Source organism: Camelina sativa, chromosome 17, assembly GCF_000633955.1.
Source record: "Camelina sativa cultivar DH55 chromosome 17, Cs, whole genome shotgun sequence".
Lineage (NCBI taxonomy): Eukaryota > Viridiplantae > Streptophyta > Magnoliopsida > Brassicales > Brassicaceae > Camelina > Camelina sativa.
In genome coordinates, this window is record NC_025701.1 from 16,288,949 (window position 1) to 16,305,915 (window position 16,967).

Here is a 16,967-nt window from a genome sequence, read left to right on the forward strand (position 1 = left end):
CAAATTTAATATATATTTTTTTTTATAAATTCACAAGAGTATTATAGACTTACACATCAGAACTAAAGTTAATTTATCTAAAAGAAATTAGAATATACTATATAATACATTACACTGAGTCTGTAGTTCGAAAGTTTGATTGCAATTAAATCTTATTACATTTTAATTAATTGTTGAGTTATAATGCCGAAGTACATATATCTCTTTATCATAATGGATCGAAACAAAATTTATTAATTTCTTGGAACTTCAAAGTTTATTCATGCAAATTTCGAATTTACACCATGGACACGAAAGTCAAAATTCATAATAAACTTAAATTATTAATTTCAAATTAAATTATATTCTTGAAAAATCTGTTATTTTAATGGACTAATCATCTAGTCAAGTACATAAATTAATTACCCACCACTTTGGTTATTTGAGTTTAAATTAATAAGAAGTTAGGTAATATTCCCATTTGCACATCATATGTTTAGAATAGTTGACTTCACTAAAGAAAATTAAATCTCTATAACTTGCATATGGGGACAAATGTATATATAAAATAAAGACTGGCTTTTTTGTTAAAAACAAAAAAATGGCCACTTTTAGAAGTTTCTTAATTGGTTATGATGTGCTCACCAGTAAACATGGTTATTGTGAACGGTTTTGAATAGTGTATATACAATACGCGTTTAAAATCAATTGTAAAACTTGTTTCGCACTGTTTCATGTCTTTGTAAAACATATCAAAATTCCAAATTAATTAAAACTCTGCATCGAAACATCCCAAGCTTTTGTGTGTAGTGAGAAAAAAGTACATGTATACGTTCTAACTTATCTTTCAAAGTGTGTTATATTGCATTCGCTCTATCAAAGATTATCATGCAAACACATCCAATTCTAGTCGCTTCATCAATCATATAAATAGTTTTACAAACACACCCGCATCCGCATTAATTGCAACTGAACTAGACGTGCCTTAACCGTAAGCTCTTTTGTTTGTTGGGTCAACTAAGGCATTTAATCTAATTAAAAATTACTAATATAGTTTAAGATGTTGTGAAACACTTAGTGGACTCACTAGACCGGCCCGTATCTTATTCATGGAGTCTCGGTCCATTGGCTATACTCAGTCCATACAGCTTCGGCCCATTAGCCGAAGCCTTACTCGGCCATTACTCTTTATGTCGGTTTAGGCTTTAGCCTTTGTACTCTACTATATATATTTGTAACCTCGAGCATAATCAATAAGAATTACAAGAGCTTTATCCCTAAACTCTATATTCATAACATGTTATCAGCACGATAATCTCAACCCTAAAACCCTAAAGACAGCCGCCGATTCTCTTCTTCCCTAAACACCCTAAACCGCCTCTTGTTCTTCATCTCCTTCGAGATTCTCTCTTGATCTTGAAGTTCTTTCTGTTGATACACGAGCATCCTTAGCTCGTGATCGAGTTTTTCTCAAAACCCTATCGAGGTTAACGGTTACACTGATCTGGTCGAGAGCAGTACACGGATCTGGTCGAGAGCGGTTCACGGATCTGGTCGATAGCGGTACGAGGTTCTGGGAAGCATCCGAGAGCGGTACGGGAGCGATACGAGGATCTGTCCGAGAGCAGTCCGGAAGCAGTTCGAGAGCGGTACGAGGATCGGGTCGATAGCAGTCTGTGGTCGAGGTTCGTGGTTCATAATCAGAAATCGAAGGTATATTTGAGGTCTTTAGATCCCAGATCAATTCTAGTCAACCCCTAATTGGTGAAAGGTAAACAAGATCAAAACTCTCTTAGAACCATAGTCGAACTTGGATCTAAAACTATTGAACCCTAAAACATCCAAGTACACAATCTAACAAAGTTTAAATTCCTTAAATCGGATTGTTAGGTTGTTAGATTGATTGATAATTGCACCAAACTTACATCAAGCTTAAAATCCGAATTGGTTGATTAAATTGTCTATGATTGCTTGATTGTTTGTGTTGCATAAGAACCCTAGAACTAAATTGTTAAATTCGAATATCATAAGAGTATTATTAATCTGATTGTTCTAGGATAGTTAAAACTTGGAACTGCATGCATCTTTGAAATTAAATCGATTTGCATAAGAGTATTGTTAATCGAATTTGGCATAGAATTTTCCTGTAAATTTAGGTTGCATAAGAACCCTAAAAACCAAACTAAAATCGGGATCCTAGAGAAAGTCTAGGTCCCTAAACTTTTGTTTAAATTCCTAATTGGAAAAGAAAAAGTTAAGAAAAAAGGAAAATTTCTAGATTATCTAAGAAAAGGAAACTGTTGCATGCTATTTAGTTTTGTTGTCTTGTGTGCATAGATTAAACCACGAAAATATAAGTAAAGATAAGGCATGATTCGATCTTAAATATCGCATGGCCTAAGGCATGGTTCGATCTCAAATATCGCATGTCCTAAGTTCGAAATTATGAGATAAAACACAAGACATATTCAACCACGAAAATTATAAGCAAAGATAAGGCATGGTTCGATCTTAAATATCGCATGGCCTAAAGCATGGTTCGATTTCAAATATCGCATGTCCTAAGTTCGAAATTATGAGATAAAACACCAAAGCCAAAAATTATAAGAAAGGCAAGGCATGTTTTAACATGGCCTATGAACAAATTAAAGGCATGGTAACGGGGGCAAATCCGCATGACCTATTTGCATGGTAACGGTAGCTAATACCTTATGCTAATGATATGATGCATGTCATAAATCTTGTGAATGTCAAAGATTAATAATCTCCAAATATGATCTATGCGAATGCATTAAGAACAATGATGATTGCACTGAAAATATAGATATCAATGATTATCTTGCTGAGAGCTTATAAAGCTAGTACCTCACAACAGATGATCCTATTGACCTTTGGACAGAGCTTAAAAGCAAATATGGACACCAAAAGATGGTGCTCCTACCAAAGGCTCAATTCGATTAGGAAAACCTAAGGAACCAGGATTTCAAATCCCTGGATGAGTATAACTCAGAGCTTTTAAAGATTGTCTCAATCCTAAGGTTGTGTGATACTAAGGTCATTGAGAAGGAATTGTTAGAGAAGACATTCTCGACATTTTACACAAATAACATTGTGCTCCAGCAGCAATATTGCGAGAAAGGTTTTAAAACCTACGCAGACCTAAAACTCTTGTTTAATGCTAGATGAGCAAAACAATGAGATATTATTGATGAAAAGTGTAATGAAGCCCACAAGGTTTATATGACTAAGAAACTCCTCAAGAGCCTATAGAGCCAAAAGAGACCAAGGAGTCTAACTATGTCCGTAGGGACAAGAGTGGCCGTGGCCAAGGAAGAAGTGGACATGGTGGTCCTGGTCGTGGGACTTACCAAAGGCATAATTATGATGGTCAAGGCCGTAGAAACCGATTAGGCTTCGGCCGTGGTCGGGGGAAAGGCCGCGGGTCATATCAAACCGCAACATAAGACCAAGTCCACTTGTCATAGATATGGTATGGAGAACCATTGGATAAAGACATGCATAACTCCTAAACATCTAATTAATCTCTATCAAGAGAATTTGAAAAGAATCCAGAAACTAATTTTGGTGCATCTCGATGGTGAAGGAAAATTGGCCATGAGAATGATGACCAATTAGATTATGAGATTTCTGGTTGCCTAAATATAGCTTTGGTTTAATTTCTATGTGGTTTAACTTCTTATCCATTATTGGAAATGGCTAAGGACAAGAAAATAAGTGTGGTGGATAGTGGATTAAGCCACACAATTTTGAAAATGCCAATATTAGCAAAGATAAGCGGGTATAGCAAGCCTAAGTGAAGGCTACGGCCAGGCATACATTTTATGGCACACATTTTGAGATAAGTGTTGCATTATATTCACCCAGCTCCAAGAGAAACTTGTTGAGCTTTAAAGATATAAGATTAAATGGTTATCATGTGGAAACCAAGGATGAAGGAACTAGAGAGTTCCTATATATTATAGAAAATGTAAAAGGACAAAAGAGAGTCCTAGAGACTATACCTGCACTAGCCACTGGTTTATACCATGCTAAGATTAACATGATAGAGGCTAACTTGGCAAAGCACAGAATGTTAAATGAACAAGATGTTCAATAATTCACTTTATGGCATGACTGGATTGGCCATCCGGGTCCTAACATGATGCGTAAGCTGGGCACACTCCTAAGAGAGAAGAGTTATCCCTAAGAATCTCACGTGTGTAGCGTGTACACAAGGGAAACTCATTATAAGGCCATCACCAGTAAATAAAGAGATTATCCACTCAAGACTATAAGTCTAGACAGTGCTGGTGAGCATATAACCCAAGCGTTTAATAATAATGGTATGTCCATGGGGGGAAGTGTGGACCACCCTGTGGAACATGAACATACAGAGAGTGGATTAGATGAATCCCTCATTAAATGTATTGCTCGACCATTACTCATGAGGTCGAAGCTTCTTGTGTCGGCTTGGGGACACACAATATTACATGCAGTAGAGCTTATACGCATCAGGCCATCTAGTGAGTATGAATATTCCCAATGACTAACGGGTCATAAGCCAGACATATCCCATTTAAGAACATTCGGGTGTGCCATATATATACCGAATTGCACCATCACAAAGAAAAAATGGGACCTCAAAGGAGGATGGGAATATATGTTGATATGATTCTCCCACCATTGTTAAGTATCTTGAGCCAACTATGGGTGATTTATTTTGTGGCCAGATACATGGATTGTCAGTTTGCTGAATCCGAATTCCCTATGTTGGGTGGAGAGAAATGCAGAGAAAGACAAGCTGGTCAAGGAAAATATTATGGAATCAAACATCCTTAAATTGGCAAGATCCTCGGACTCTAGCATGAGATGCAGAGGTTCAAAGAATTATATATATGTGAAAGCTAGCTAATAAATTGCCAGATTCCTTTTGACCCAAAGAGAGTAAGAAAATCGTACTTACCAGCTTGTAATGCACCAGTACGTATTGATGTTCAGAACGAACACAATAATCAAGTTGCTACAGAGTCTAGAACCCGTTTGAAACGAGGTAGACCAGTAGGTTCCAAAGATAAGAACCATCGGAAATCTAAAGGTGCAAAATAGACCGAGGTTAAGGGAATTACAGAAAATATAGACATGGCCGCGGCAAATCCTAAGGTACCAAATTGAGGTTTGGGACGCTGAACCTCAAGGAACTGAAGGTATTGATAATAATGAGATCTCAATAAGTTATATCATGTCTAGAATAAAATGGAACCGCAAAGATGATGTCGACATCAATGAAATATTTGCATACAAGGTAGCACTTGAAATAAATGAGGATCATGAACCCACGTCTATATTAGAGTATACTCAAAGCAAAGATTGGTTAGACGTGGAGATAAACTCTTAGAAGAAGAGTAATGTGTTTTGGTCCGACCTTAAGGACAACACTTGATAGAAAGCCAGTTGGACATAAGTTGGTCTTTGTAAGAAAGAGAAATGAGAGTAATGAAAGCGTGAGATAAGGCACGGCTTGAAGCACAAGGATTCTCTCAAAGACCTGGCAAAGATTATGAGGAGACATACTCCATTGTGATGGATGCAATGACTTTTAGATATCTAATAAGTCTGGCTGTAATTTGTGGTTAACGGATGTTGTCACCACATACTTATATGGTCCACTGGATAATGAAGTCTATATGAGATTACCAGAGGGAATAGAACTCAAAGATAAGAGTGGTTCTCGAGAACAGTACTGCATAAGGCTAGACAAATCGCTTTATGGACTGAAACAGAGTGGTCGAATGTGGTATAACTGATTAAGCGAATTTTTGGCAAAGAAAGGCTATCGGAACGACCCAATCAGTCTATGTATATTTATTAAGAAGTTTGCAAACAAAGGATTTGTGACAATGGCAGTCTATGTGGATGATTTGAACATCCTTGGGACCTCTGGGGAAATCGCCCAAACTGTGGAATATCTCAAAAGAGAGTTTGAGATGAAAGACCTAGGCAAGACAAAATTCTGTTTGGGATTGCAGCTTGAGTACAGAAACAATGGTATCCTTGTGCATCAGATGGGATATACAGAAAGGTACTCAAGAGTTTTAATAAGGACTAAGCTCACCCATTGACTAGCCCAATGGTTGTTAGGAGCATTGACTTGGATAAAGATCCATTTGTCCAAAGAAGGACAATGAGGAAGTTCTCAGTCCTAAAATGCCATAGCTCAGTGCTATAGGAGAGTTAATGTCTTGGCTAGCCACACTAGACCAAACATAAGTTTTGCCGTGAACCTCCTAGCAAGAATTAGTTCTTGACAAACCCAAAGGCACTAGAGTGAAATTAAGTATTTATTATGTTACCTACGGAGGAACATTTAATTTTTGGGTTTATATTTTACTAACTATAACAAGGAAGGTTTTAGTTGGTTTTAGCTGATGCAGGTTATAGCAAAGAAAGTTTAAGTATGTATGGTTGAGATTGAAGACTCAACATATCAGGACGGATTGCAGTATCGTCAAAGACGGCAAAGAAGCAACCGTAATTTATGAAGATAACACAGCCTGCATCGCACAAGGAAGGTTACATCAAGGGAGATCGGACGAAGCACATATTACCAAAGTCTTCTCTACACATGAACAACAAAAGGCCGGAGAAGTTCAGATAGTGCAAGTTCAGCCAAGTGACAACTCAGCCGATCTCTTCACCAAATCGTTACCGACAACAACTTTCAAGAAGCTCTCGCACCAGATTGGTATGCGGAGACTTAGGGACTTGGAGTGATGTTTGGAACAGGGGGAGCAATGTGTGCTGTACTCTTTTTCCTTCACCAAGGTTTTGTCCCAATGGGTTTTCCTGGTAAGGTTTTAATGAGGCAGCATCCCCTAAGCACATTGCAGCGATCCCATCCAACATAGGCACGGTCGTTCGTCCAAGGGGGAGTGTTGTGAAACACTTAGTGGACTCACTAGACCGGCCCGTATCTTATTCATGGAGTCTCGGTCCATTGGCTATACTCAGTCCATACAGCTTCGGCCCATTAGCCGAAGCCTTACTCGGCCATTACTCTTTATGTCGGTTTAGGCTTTAGCCTTTGTACTCTACTATATATATTTGTAACCTCGAGCATAATCAATAAGAATCACAAGAGCTTTATCCCTAAACTCTATATTCATAACATAAAATTCTTTTTTTCTTTTTTTTTGGGACAAATATAGTTTAAGATTCTAAAATTCATTTTTTTAAAAAGACTGATGGAATTCGAAGGGGTTGTTTGTTTATTTATCTCTATAAAAGCCAAGTGTTTTAGTTATTCTCAAAAGCTCAAACCACTTTCTTGCTCTCTTTGTCTTCATCTCTATATCCAATGGCTCCTTCTGCGCATCCTTCCTCATCACCTCTTCTTACAAGGTGAATATATATGTAATCTTTAAATAAAAATGGATGTTTTTTTTTGGAGCTCATATGAAGGTTTTCTTACGTTAATTATTTTCAAAGAACCATTCTTTAGTTATAAGAATCCTGATTTTGGTTTCTCGTGTTCATTTCCCATCTTCGTCCCTTCTCTATTTATTTAAAACCCTTTCATTCACTAATTTGGGTGTATGTGTGTGGCACGCATTATACAGTAGAGAAGAAGAAAAATATGCGGATGTGAAATGGGACGAGCTCGAATTCGCTTTGGTTCCAACAGATTATATGTATGTGGCGAAATACAAACAAGGAGAGAGCTTTTCAGAAGGAGAAATTGTTCCTTATGGGGATATTTCAATAAGCCCTTGTGCTGGGATTCTCAATTATGGCCAGGTTTACTTCTTGAGGATATATATAGTAACCGCGATATCAAAACGATTCTACTTAATTGTGAGAGTTGACACAAAAAAATAAACTTCTTGGCTTGGGTTTTGTAGGGACTATTTGAAGGTCTCAAGGCGTACAGGACAGAAAATGGACGGATCACACTTTTCAGGCCTGACGAAAACGCTCTTCGTATGCAAATAGGTGCGGATAGGCTTTGTATGACACCTCCTTCTCCGGACCAATTCGTAGAAGCAGTTAAGCAAACGGTGCTTGCCAACAACAAATGGGTATGAACTCTCTAGTTCCATGTGATCAGTATTCAGTACTACGTACGTGTTAATCTTTAAGTAGCTAAGATTTGTACTTTTTTTTTTTTGGTTTTAGGTACCTCCTCCCGGTAAAGGAGCTTTGTATATTAGGCCTCTACTCATAGGTACTGGTGCTATCCTTGGAGTAGCTTCAGCACCTGAATATACGTTCCTCATTTACACATCACCTGTTGGAAATTATCACAAGGTGAGTTTGTTTGTTATCAAATGCAATTGGTCAAGTAAACTCGGTTTAATATTTTAAGTATTGATCCAATCTGTATATAAAATAATAACGTTTAGGCTCTAACTTGTCAACAATCAATGGACTAGCACTTCTGTCACTTGCTTTAAATATATATGGCCACATGCCTAAAGATTCTTTATTACATCGAGACTCTTAATTTAATTTGTCTGTCTTGTAGGCAAGTTCAGGCTTGAACCTCAAAGTTGATGATAAGCATCGCCGAGCCCACTCCGGTGGAACAGGGGGTGTGAAGAGTTGCACCAACTATTCTCCAGTAAGTAATAAATAGACACCAGAGATAAATAGATGTCCAAGCAACAAGTTATACGTTGTTGAATTATATATCTAGCTAATTTCTGGTAAATTTGGAAGGTTCTAAAATCTTTGGTTGAAGCAAAATCCTCGGGTTTCTCTGATGTCTTGTTCCTGGACGCGGCGACTGGTAAAAACATCGAAGAGATTTCTACTTGTAACATCTTTATTCTCAAGGTCAAGAACATTATAAATAATATATCACATATATATGATATAACGTTTCAACGTACATTTAGATTCGTTTGCATGAACTCATAAGTAATCATTCATTTTATAGGGAAACATTGTGTCCACTCCACCAACTTCAGGAACCATTTTACCAGGAATCACAAGGAAAAGCATAAGCGAGCTAGCTCGTGATATTGGCTACCAGGTTCCAGCTCCATCTAACAATACTCTTTCGCGCATGTATAGACATTTCATGAATCTTGACAAGATTATATATATATATGTTTCACAATGTATCACAGATTCAAGAACGGGATGTTTCTGTTGATGAGCTACTAGAGGCAGAAGAAGTTTTCTGCACAGGGACTGCAATGGTCCTTAAAGCTGTTGAAACCGTGACCTTCCATGACAAAAAGTGATTATATATATCTTTCTCAAAAAATAAACCCTTACAAATCAGATATTTTCGCTTTGCCGGTTACCTTAATTAAGACTAAAGTTTATTTCGGGTCATTTATATCTATATCTTTGACCGCAGAATAAAATACAAGACAGGAGAAGAGGCATTGTCTACGAAGCTTCACTTGATGTTAACCAATATTCAAACTGGAGTTGTTGAAGATAACAAAGGTTGGATGGTGGATATCAGTAGTTGAATTGGAATAAATTCGTTTCCTGGTCAAATAAAAAAAGATATCAAAGAAGAAAGAAATCAAGGAAGAAAAGAGATTAGGCCAAAAAGAAACACTTAAGAATGATGAAAAGCTAGAAAAATTGTGTTATCTTTTGTTTAAAGAACTAATTTATATCTTGTTTCACAAGTTTAAAGCATCAATAAAGTCTCAAATATATATTAAAATAAGAGCAACTCGTACAAATTCTATTACTCAATGAAACCTGTCATAGAGAACACTAAAGAGGCAAGCTCCAGATAGAGTGATTGCAATTTCAGGGCATATATTATTGTGAAATATATATGCCGTGAAATTTGCAGATGATGTGTTTAGGCTTTTTTTATATGAGAGGATTAAAGCTAAGAAGAGTTTGTTGACCAAAGAATACAATACCTTTAAAAAAATAAAAAAAATAAATTGATGAGATGACAGCTGTGGGATTTGAACCCACGCCCTTTCGGACCAGAGCCTAAATCTGGCGCCTTAGACCACTCGGCCAAACTGTCAGATGCTGTTTTGATTGTCATTTGTTTAAAGACCACAACCTTGGCTCTGCAAACTGCTTACGTGTGGCGTAAGTCCACATGCATTTTCTAAATCGCATATGAAATGGAATAGACGTTGACTTTACTAGATCAATTTACGTCTGTGAAAGCAATGCATGTGGATGTGGTGGACAGACTGGCTTTTTTGGTTTTTGTTTTTTTTAAAAGATGCCCACCTTCAGTAAGTACATTGGTTGAAAACTCTTCATCACAAGATGGAATAACTGTGGCAAAAATAAATGTAACTTATCTCTCTCGTATTAAACTTTTGAAAAATACAAATTTTGTATTTAAATATAGTTTTTTTTGGCAAATATCAGACATTTGTGATTAGTTATATAATATGCCCATTATACATAAATTTATTTTCTATAGATTATTGGTGTTATTATTTTAATCACATTTCGATTCATTTTTATCAGGAAATCTATTGTATTGGTAATATATATCCAAATGCTATCCGTTCAGTGAAGTATAATTATCTTGCAAACGAATCCACACCTCTACTCTCTTCACTTATCGTACAAAAGTTAACATTCATAACTTGCAATTTGCAAACGTGTTCAACTCCCACAAAAAGGCATCCGCATTCATTACGTCTGAACTAGTCGTGCCCTTAAGGGTAAGTTTTTTTTTAATTTTTATTTTGGGTCAACGAAGGCCTTAAGTCTTTAAAAATACTATACTAGCTAAATTGGACATTCAAAATTCATAGTTAAATAATAACGATATCGATCGTGGACGAAACAAAATAAAATTAATGACTGATATGGAATTCGAAGGTTTTGTTTGTTGTTTATATCTCTATAAAAGCAAAGTGTTTTAGTCGTTCTCAAAGCTCAAACTCACTTCTTGCGTGCTCTCTTTGTCTTCATCTATATATCAAATGGCTCCATCATCTCTTCTTACAATAGTAAATATAACATATTTTGTAAAGATGAATTCTTTTTATTTATTTTACTAATCTTTCGTTAGTTATAAGAATCCTGATTTTATTTTGTAAAAAAGATTAATTTCTTTTATTTATATATTTTACTGCATGCATTAAAACAGTGATGCAGATGAAAGAAATGTGAATGTGAAATGGACGAGCTTAGATTCGCTCTTGTTCCAACAGATTATATGTATGTGGCCAAATGCAAACAAGGTGAGAGCTTTTCAAAAGGAGAGATCGTTCCTTATGGTGACATTTCAAATTTTCAATAAGCCCTTGTGCTGGTATTCTCAACTATGGCCAGGTACGGTTTCTTCTCTCGAACGTACCTCGCTAACTTACCATTTTTATTATGGGTATTCTTCCATGACAAAAAGTGATTAGTTTCTACAAAAAAAAAAAAACAAACGCTTTCATCCAATCTTTTCCGATTTTGTGGTTGATATAGCGTCATTTTTATCGATCTTTTACCGCAGGGTAACATACAAGATAGGAGAAGCATTGTGTACGAAGCTTCACATGATGCTAACAAATATTCAATTGGGAGTTATCGAAGATGCCAAGGGTTGGGTGGTCGAGATCGATGGTTGTGTTTAAGTAAATTTGTTTCTTGATAAAATATATAGAAGGAAAAAAAAAATGGAAATCAAAGGATAAAGAAGACCAAAAAATAAACCAAAGAAAAACAACTTAAGCATGTAGAACTCTAAAGATGCTATTGCTATGAGAGAGAGAGAGAGAGAGTAGTGTTTGACAACTAGCTCATGGCGCATGCGACGTCATTCAGTAGTGTTTTGCCCATGTGTACGTAGTTGATAACAAAAGAAACACAAAAAAAAAAAAAAAAGTTATCTGACGATATTATTGTTTATGTTCTAGTTTTCTACATTCGTGTTCGAGCTACGATTTATATGAATAAAGAGGAGGATCTCTTGATTTAAACTTGTACAAATTCCTTATTGTGCAAACTGATGCTGATGGTTTTGAAAAAAAAAACAAATGTTGACAGCTGTGGGATTTGAACCCACGCCCTTTCGGACTAGAGCCTAAATCCGGCGCCTTAGACCACTCGGCCAAACTGTCTGTAGTGGTACATGATCGTTGCTAACTTTACTAATTAACCAATGCAGTCATCGCATAATGCTCTGTTCCGATTCGTTCATAGAATTTTAACTGATTTAACAAGAAGAACAAAGTTAGTTAGCGAAATTGGACCGTTCTAAGTGTGACATGGAATTAATGATTTAATACTGAAATGTTGAATTTAATTCGATATTTCTGCAAATACGATTACAGTGTAAACGGATGTGTAAATAGGAAAAAGTCAACATTTTTTACGAGTAGAACATACTTTCGCACTAAAACAAACATTTGATTAATTGTAAAAGATGGCAAAACTCTTTATGTGAAAATCATAAATGGTTACACTTACATCCTTGAGAATTAAACAACATATATATTTTAATATGCAGTAGTTCAAATTAGATTTTTATTCATTATGCGTAATTATTATTTTAGGGTTATACAAGTGATCAGGATCAGTACGGGTACTCTCCGATCCAATTACCGGGTGCGTCATAGTTACAACTGACGAACCACCAACCGTTGGTGCATTGAACCCTAGCACACCCTATCTTCACTGACTCTCTCCACACCACTTGCGTGTAATGCAAGCATTGTTGTCCACCTGTAGTTTTTAAAATTCAACAAGCTTAGTCAAATCTTTATTAATCACTTACACCCGATCAGATAATCGTGTTTTGCGTCTGTGTCTATGTTACTTATTGTGAAATTGTTGTATGGACCAGGGGATATAGATTTAATAATATTAGAGTTAGAGATATACCTGTGCAAGCATTGGTAGTGTAGCTGTAGTAAGGTTTCTCGTCGACCCAAAGTTTCACGGCCGCTATGGCTGTAAAGTTACCACTTCCCTTGGCTAGGTTCTCTCCATATGGTCCGTTGGAGTGAATAAGGCTGCAGTTGGCTTTTCTAGTATTTGCATAGTTCAATGCGTAGGTCGCTACCGTTGTGTCCCACACGAGGTTCGCTACTCCAACTTGCGTACGGGCATTGTTGTGAGCAGTAAGGTAGTCTTGTTGAGAGTTTTGAGCGTTGGTTGCAATAACCAGAAAGCTAATCGCAACGATTAGGAGTGATGGAGTTTTGAAAGTATTCATTATCGTATTTTACTTTTTTTAGTGATGATTCTAGGAAGAGGGAGATGTATATATGGTTTATGTTGTGAGTCTGAGGAGTGATTTGCCCTTATTTATATAGGCAAATATGTGACTATTACTCTATTCGGTTCAGTGGTTTTGGGAAAACTTTAACATTGGGACGTTGACTTTTCTTTTTATAAAATTCAAATTTATTTTTAAAGTGAAGTAAAATGATCAAAAGTGTTATCATGCCTTTAGTTATCGATCGCTAGCTATTACGTAATCTAAAGCTATATCTAAGGTCTGATCACAACAGAGAGCTTAGAATAAGCAAAAGAATGTAATTAGTGATCAAAAAGTCGTACTGCTTGCTAGGAATCAAAGTGACCACAAATAATAATAAAATAATGACAAAAGCATAAAACTGGAGAGGTTTACCAATTTATATGTATATAGAGGTTACTCTTGCTATGCACGGATTTATTTTTACTTTTATTTTACAATCAAATCCTATATATTAAATTATTGAAAAATATTATTTCTCTCTTCAAAAGAGAGTTATCCACAAGCTTAAACGAAAAAAATAGAAACTTCCTGTTCTTGTAAATTTTACTTGGTACATATATTATCCTTAAGAGATATGTCTAATACTAAATTCAACAAATCAATTTCTAAAAACCTAAAATCATTCATTTCTGATGAAAAGATCTGCTAATTGTCTATGTTTGACATCATCACCACACGAAAATTTGAACAATCCATAGCATAAATAATAATTTATCCATATCCAACCTCAACCAACAATCCATTACTAAAAACAAACCTTGATGTATAATTTAATTTATTAAATAACAAAATGTATAAAAGATTAAACTATCTCTCTGTTTTACAATTAGAATGTGTTGTTTTGGGATGCTACCAATTTGTAATACATATACGGTGAAATTTGAAATTTGTACTGTCTTCTTTTTATGTGGCTTGTATTTGTCTTTGCTTTGCAGATGAAACGACAAGTGATTTTATTCCCTTTTCCTGCTGGATTCTCCTAACATCAGAAGTTGTTTTACTTTTGTTGTTGTATTTCCTGTCAACAATAGACCAGTAATGTTAAAACCCCAATCAATGCCTTTATCCCTTGCAAATCTTGGAGAGACTTCAACCTCAATTTTAAGCTTTGGTTTACATCATCAGTAATTATCTGTTAAAATAACACAGGGAAAAATGTAAAATTGAAAATGTTAAAATTCAAGCGTAAATGGTTTATGATTCCTTGTTGGAAATTTTTCCACATGTGTGTCTCAAGTTCTAAGGTTAAGTGGTGTTGATCGTCTTTGATAGATGTGACAGACTGACAGTGAAACTCTGGTACATAAAGCCGTGAAATTGCATGTAGACTCTTTGATATTGGAATAGAATGTCTTCCCTATTAAGTCTTTGATGAGCTAAGCCACATAGTCATCCAATTCATCTAAGTTGGCCTAAGAATAAAAAAGTGACTTGGGTTGGCAATTTTAGTTTGAATAGTACCTTCAAATAGTTAGTACACAAAAAAAATTAAAAAAAATATGAAAAAACTATGAAATAACGGATTGCCACACTCTGGACTCATTGAAAACAACACACCGGAGTATTCCCACAGCTTCGGATGGAGAGAAAGTGTGACGTGTCAAGGTCAAACCAGAGTTTTTTATTTTCAAATTACAGTTAGTGCATGAAATGTAGTGCCACCTATTGCGCAATACACAACTTCAACCACTTTCGCTTTACACCAAAAACAAATATTCCTTAAAAATATCAAGACGATGTTTTAAGTAATAGTAGTAAAAATAAAATACAAATTGGTCATATTATCTGGCCTTCATCCTTGGGTCTTTTGGGCCTTCATCCTTGGGACGATGTTTTGTTCAATCATGTACAACTCTTTTGGGTCTTAATAAATTTTGCCAACTAAAATTGACGGGACAATACTTGCCTTGAAATAGTTACTGGGGAAAATAGTAAAGACTATAAGATTGTTGTTCACTTTAAAAGATTATTGTACGAATATCCGGAAAAACTGATGTGAAAAGTAAGACAAAAACTGATTTAATTGGAAGCAATATATATTACATTTTGGAGAATGGGGAAAAAACAAATACAGAATTAACCAGATGTATATGAAATATAATATCTTTTGCGGAATTGTTGGAGTTCAAAAAACATTGGGTTGACGATGTTGCATTCAAATAAAAATAGTCTGTCCAGAGTGTAAGAAGTTTGACATGTGTTCTAATGACAAGTTTTTCCCAAAGAGAGACACTGCTTTCCCCAATCAACAGATATTCGAACTTAGATAGGCGAGTTGCATGTCTGAAAGTAAATANTATACAGTATGTGAGATAGGTGTGTTGTGGATTAGGTAGGTTATTTACATTTTCGTCTAGAAAGAGACATTTAAAGCTGAGTAAGAGATTGTTTCTTCTAAAGTATGGAGCTTCCCAAAAACAATCATATTTTTACTGGTGGTCATCGTTAGAGAGTAATTCTAGAGTAGAGTAGAGAGCAATTTTTTGAGGTTGTAACATTTTTAAAAGCGTAGTTAGTGTGTGGGGTGGGGGTGTTGATTTCCAGTAGATTGAGGGAGAGAGATTATAATAATAATAAAAGTAATCAGAAATTGAATTCTATTGGATTATAATTTTATGGAAAACAGATTACTAATATTTAATTGGAAATAAGTAAGAAAGCAATTATCAAATGACTTAATTTACTTTGATGGCAAGACGTTACGTTTTCAAAAGCAGAATGCAAAACTAAAACTAAATTCGAGCTTCAATTTAAATACCGTATGGGAGGAAGAGAAACACAGGGGTTGCATGTTCAAATCTCATTTGTTTGTTTGTTAAGACAAAATTTTTAATTACCAAGGGATTAAGTTGACAATTGTGGCCATATATAATTAGCAATAGACAAGTGTCAACTATATAAAGCGCCAGATCATCGCGTCAAACAAAGTTTAGAAGAAACCTTCTCTTATTATATTTGCATGTCTGAAAGCAAGTCAAAAATTAGTTAGAGAGGAGGTTTTTAACATACAGTAGGTGAGATAGGTGTGGTGTGGATTAGGTAGTTGATTTACATTTTAAAGCTGAGTAAGAGATTGTTTCTTCTAAAGTATGGAGCTTCCCAAAAACAATCCTATTTTTACCGGTGGTCATCGTTAGAGAGTAACTCTAGAGTAGAGTAGAGAGCACTTTTTTTAGGTTGTAACATTTTTAAAAGCGTAGTTAGTGTGTGGGGTGGGGGTGTTGATTTCCAGTAGATTGAGGGAGAGAGATTATAATAATAATAAAAGTAATCAGAAATTGAATCCTATTGGATTATAATTTTATAGAAAACAGATTACTAATATTTAATTGGAAATAAGTAAGAAAGCAATTATCAAATGACTTAATTTACTTTGGTGGCAAGACGTTACGTTTTCGAAAGCAGAATTCAAAACTAAAACTAAATTCGAGCTTCAATTTAAATACCGTATGGGAGGAAGAGAAATATAGGGGTTGCATGTTCAAATCTCATTTGTTTGTTTGTTAAGACAAAATTTTTAATTACCAAGGGATTAAGTTGACAATTGTGACCATATATAATTAGCAATGGACAAGTGTCAACTATATAAAGCGCCAGATATCATCGCGTCAAACAATGTTTAGAAGAAACCTTCTCTTGTTTATATAAGATATGACAATCAAAATAATATTCATGAAATTATTTTATTTTAGAATATTGATCTCAAAAAACAGAACAAATAGAGATTGCTTATTGTTTATCGATTGAAGCATTACCCATTTAGTATCTAGCATTGTCCAGT

The 16,967-nt window shown here is 35.4% G+C and overlaps 2 protein-coding genes and 2 non-coding genes across 4 annotated transcripts; 1 reads left to right on the forward strand and 3 right to left on the reverse strand.

Annotated features, from left to right (window-relative positions):
- On the forward strand, positions 7,278 to 9,656 carry LOC104757398 (putative branched-chain-amino-acid aminotransferase 7). Its single transcript, XM_010480136.2, has 9 exons — positions 7,278 to 7,377; positions 7,596 to 7,773; positions 7,878 to 8,054; positions 8,152 to 8,283; positions 8,501 to 8,596; positions 8,695 to 8,811; positions 8,915 to 9,010; positions 9,108 to 9,220; positions 9,344 to 9,656. The coding sequence occupies exons 1-9, from the start codon at positions 7,334 to 7,336 to the stop codon at positions 9,459 to 9,461; spliced, it is 1,071 nt and encodes a 356-aa protein (XP_010478438.1). The 5' UTR covers positions 7,278 to 7,333; the 3' UTR covers positions 9,462 to 9,656.
- TRNAL-UAG lies at positions 9,906 to 9,985 on the reverse strand. The gene has a single exon. It is a non-coding gene; the product is annotated as a tRNA-Leu (tRNA).
- Positions 11,962 to 12,041, reverse strand: TRNAL-UAG. Its single transcript has one exon. It is a non-coding gene; the product is annotated as a tRNA-Leu (tRNA).
- LOC104757399 (pathogenesis-related leaf protein 6-like) lies at positions 12,285 to 13,183 on the reverse strand. Its single transcript, XM_010480137.1, has 2 exons — positions 12,805 to 13,183; positions 12,285 to 12,645 (listed from the first exon to the last, which is right to left on the reverse strand). Exons 1-2 carry the CDS (start codon positions 13,136 to 13,138, stop codon positions 12,497 to 12,499), a joined length of 483 nt encoding a protein of 160 aa, XP_010478439.1. The 5' UTR covers positions 13,139 to 13,183; the 3' UTR covers positions 12,285 to 12,496.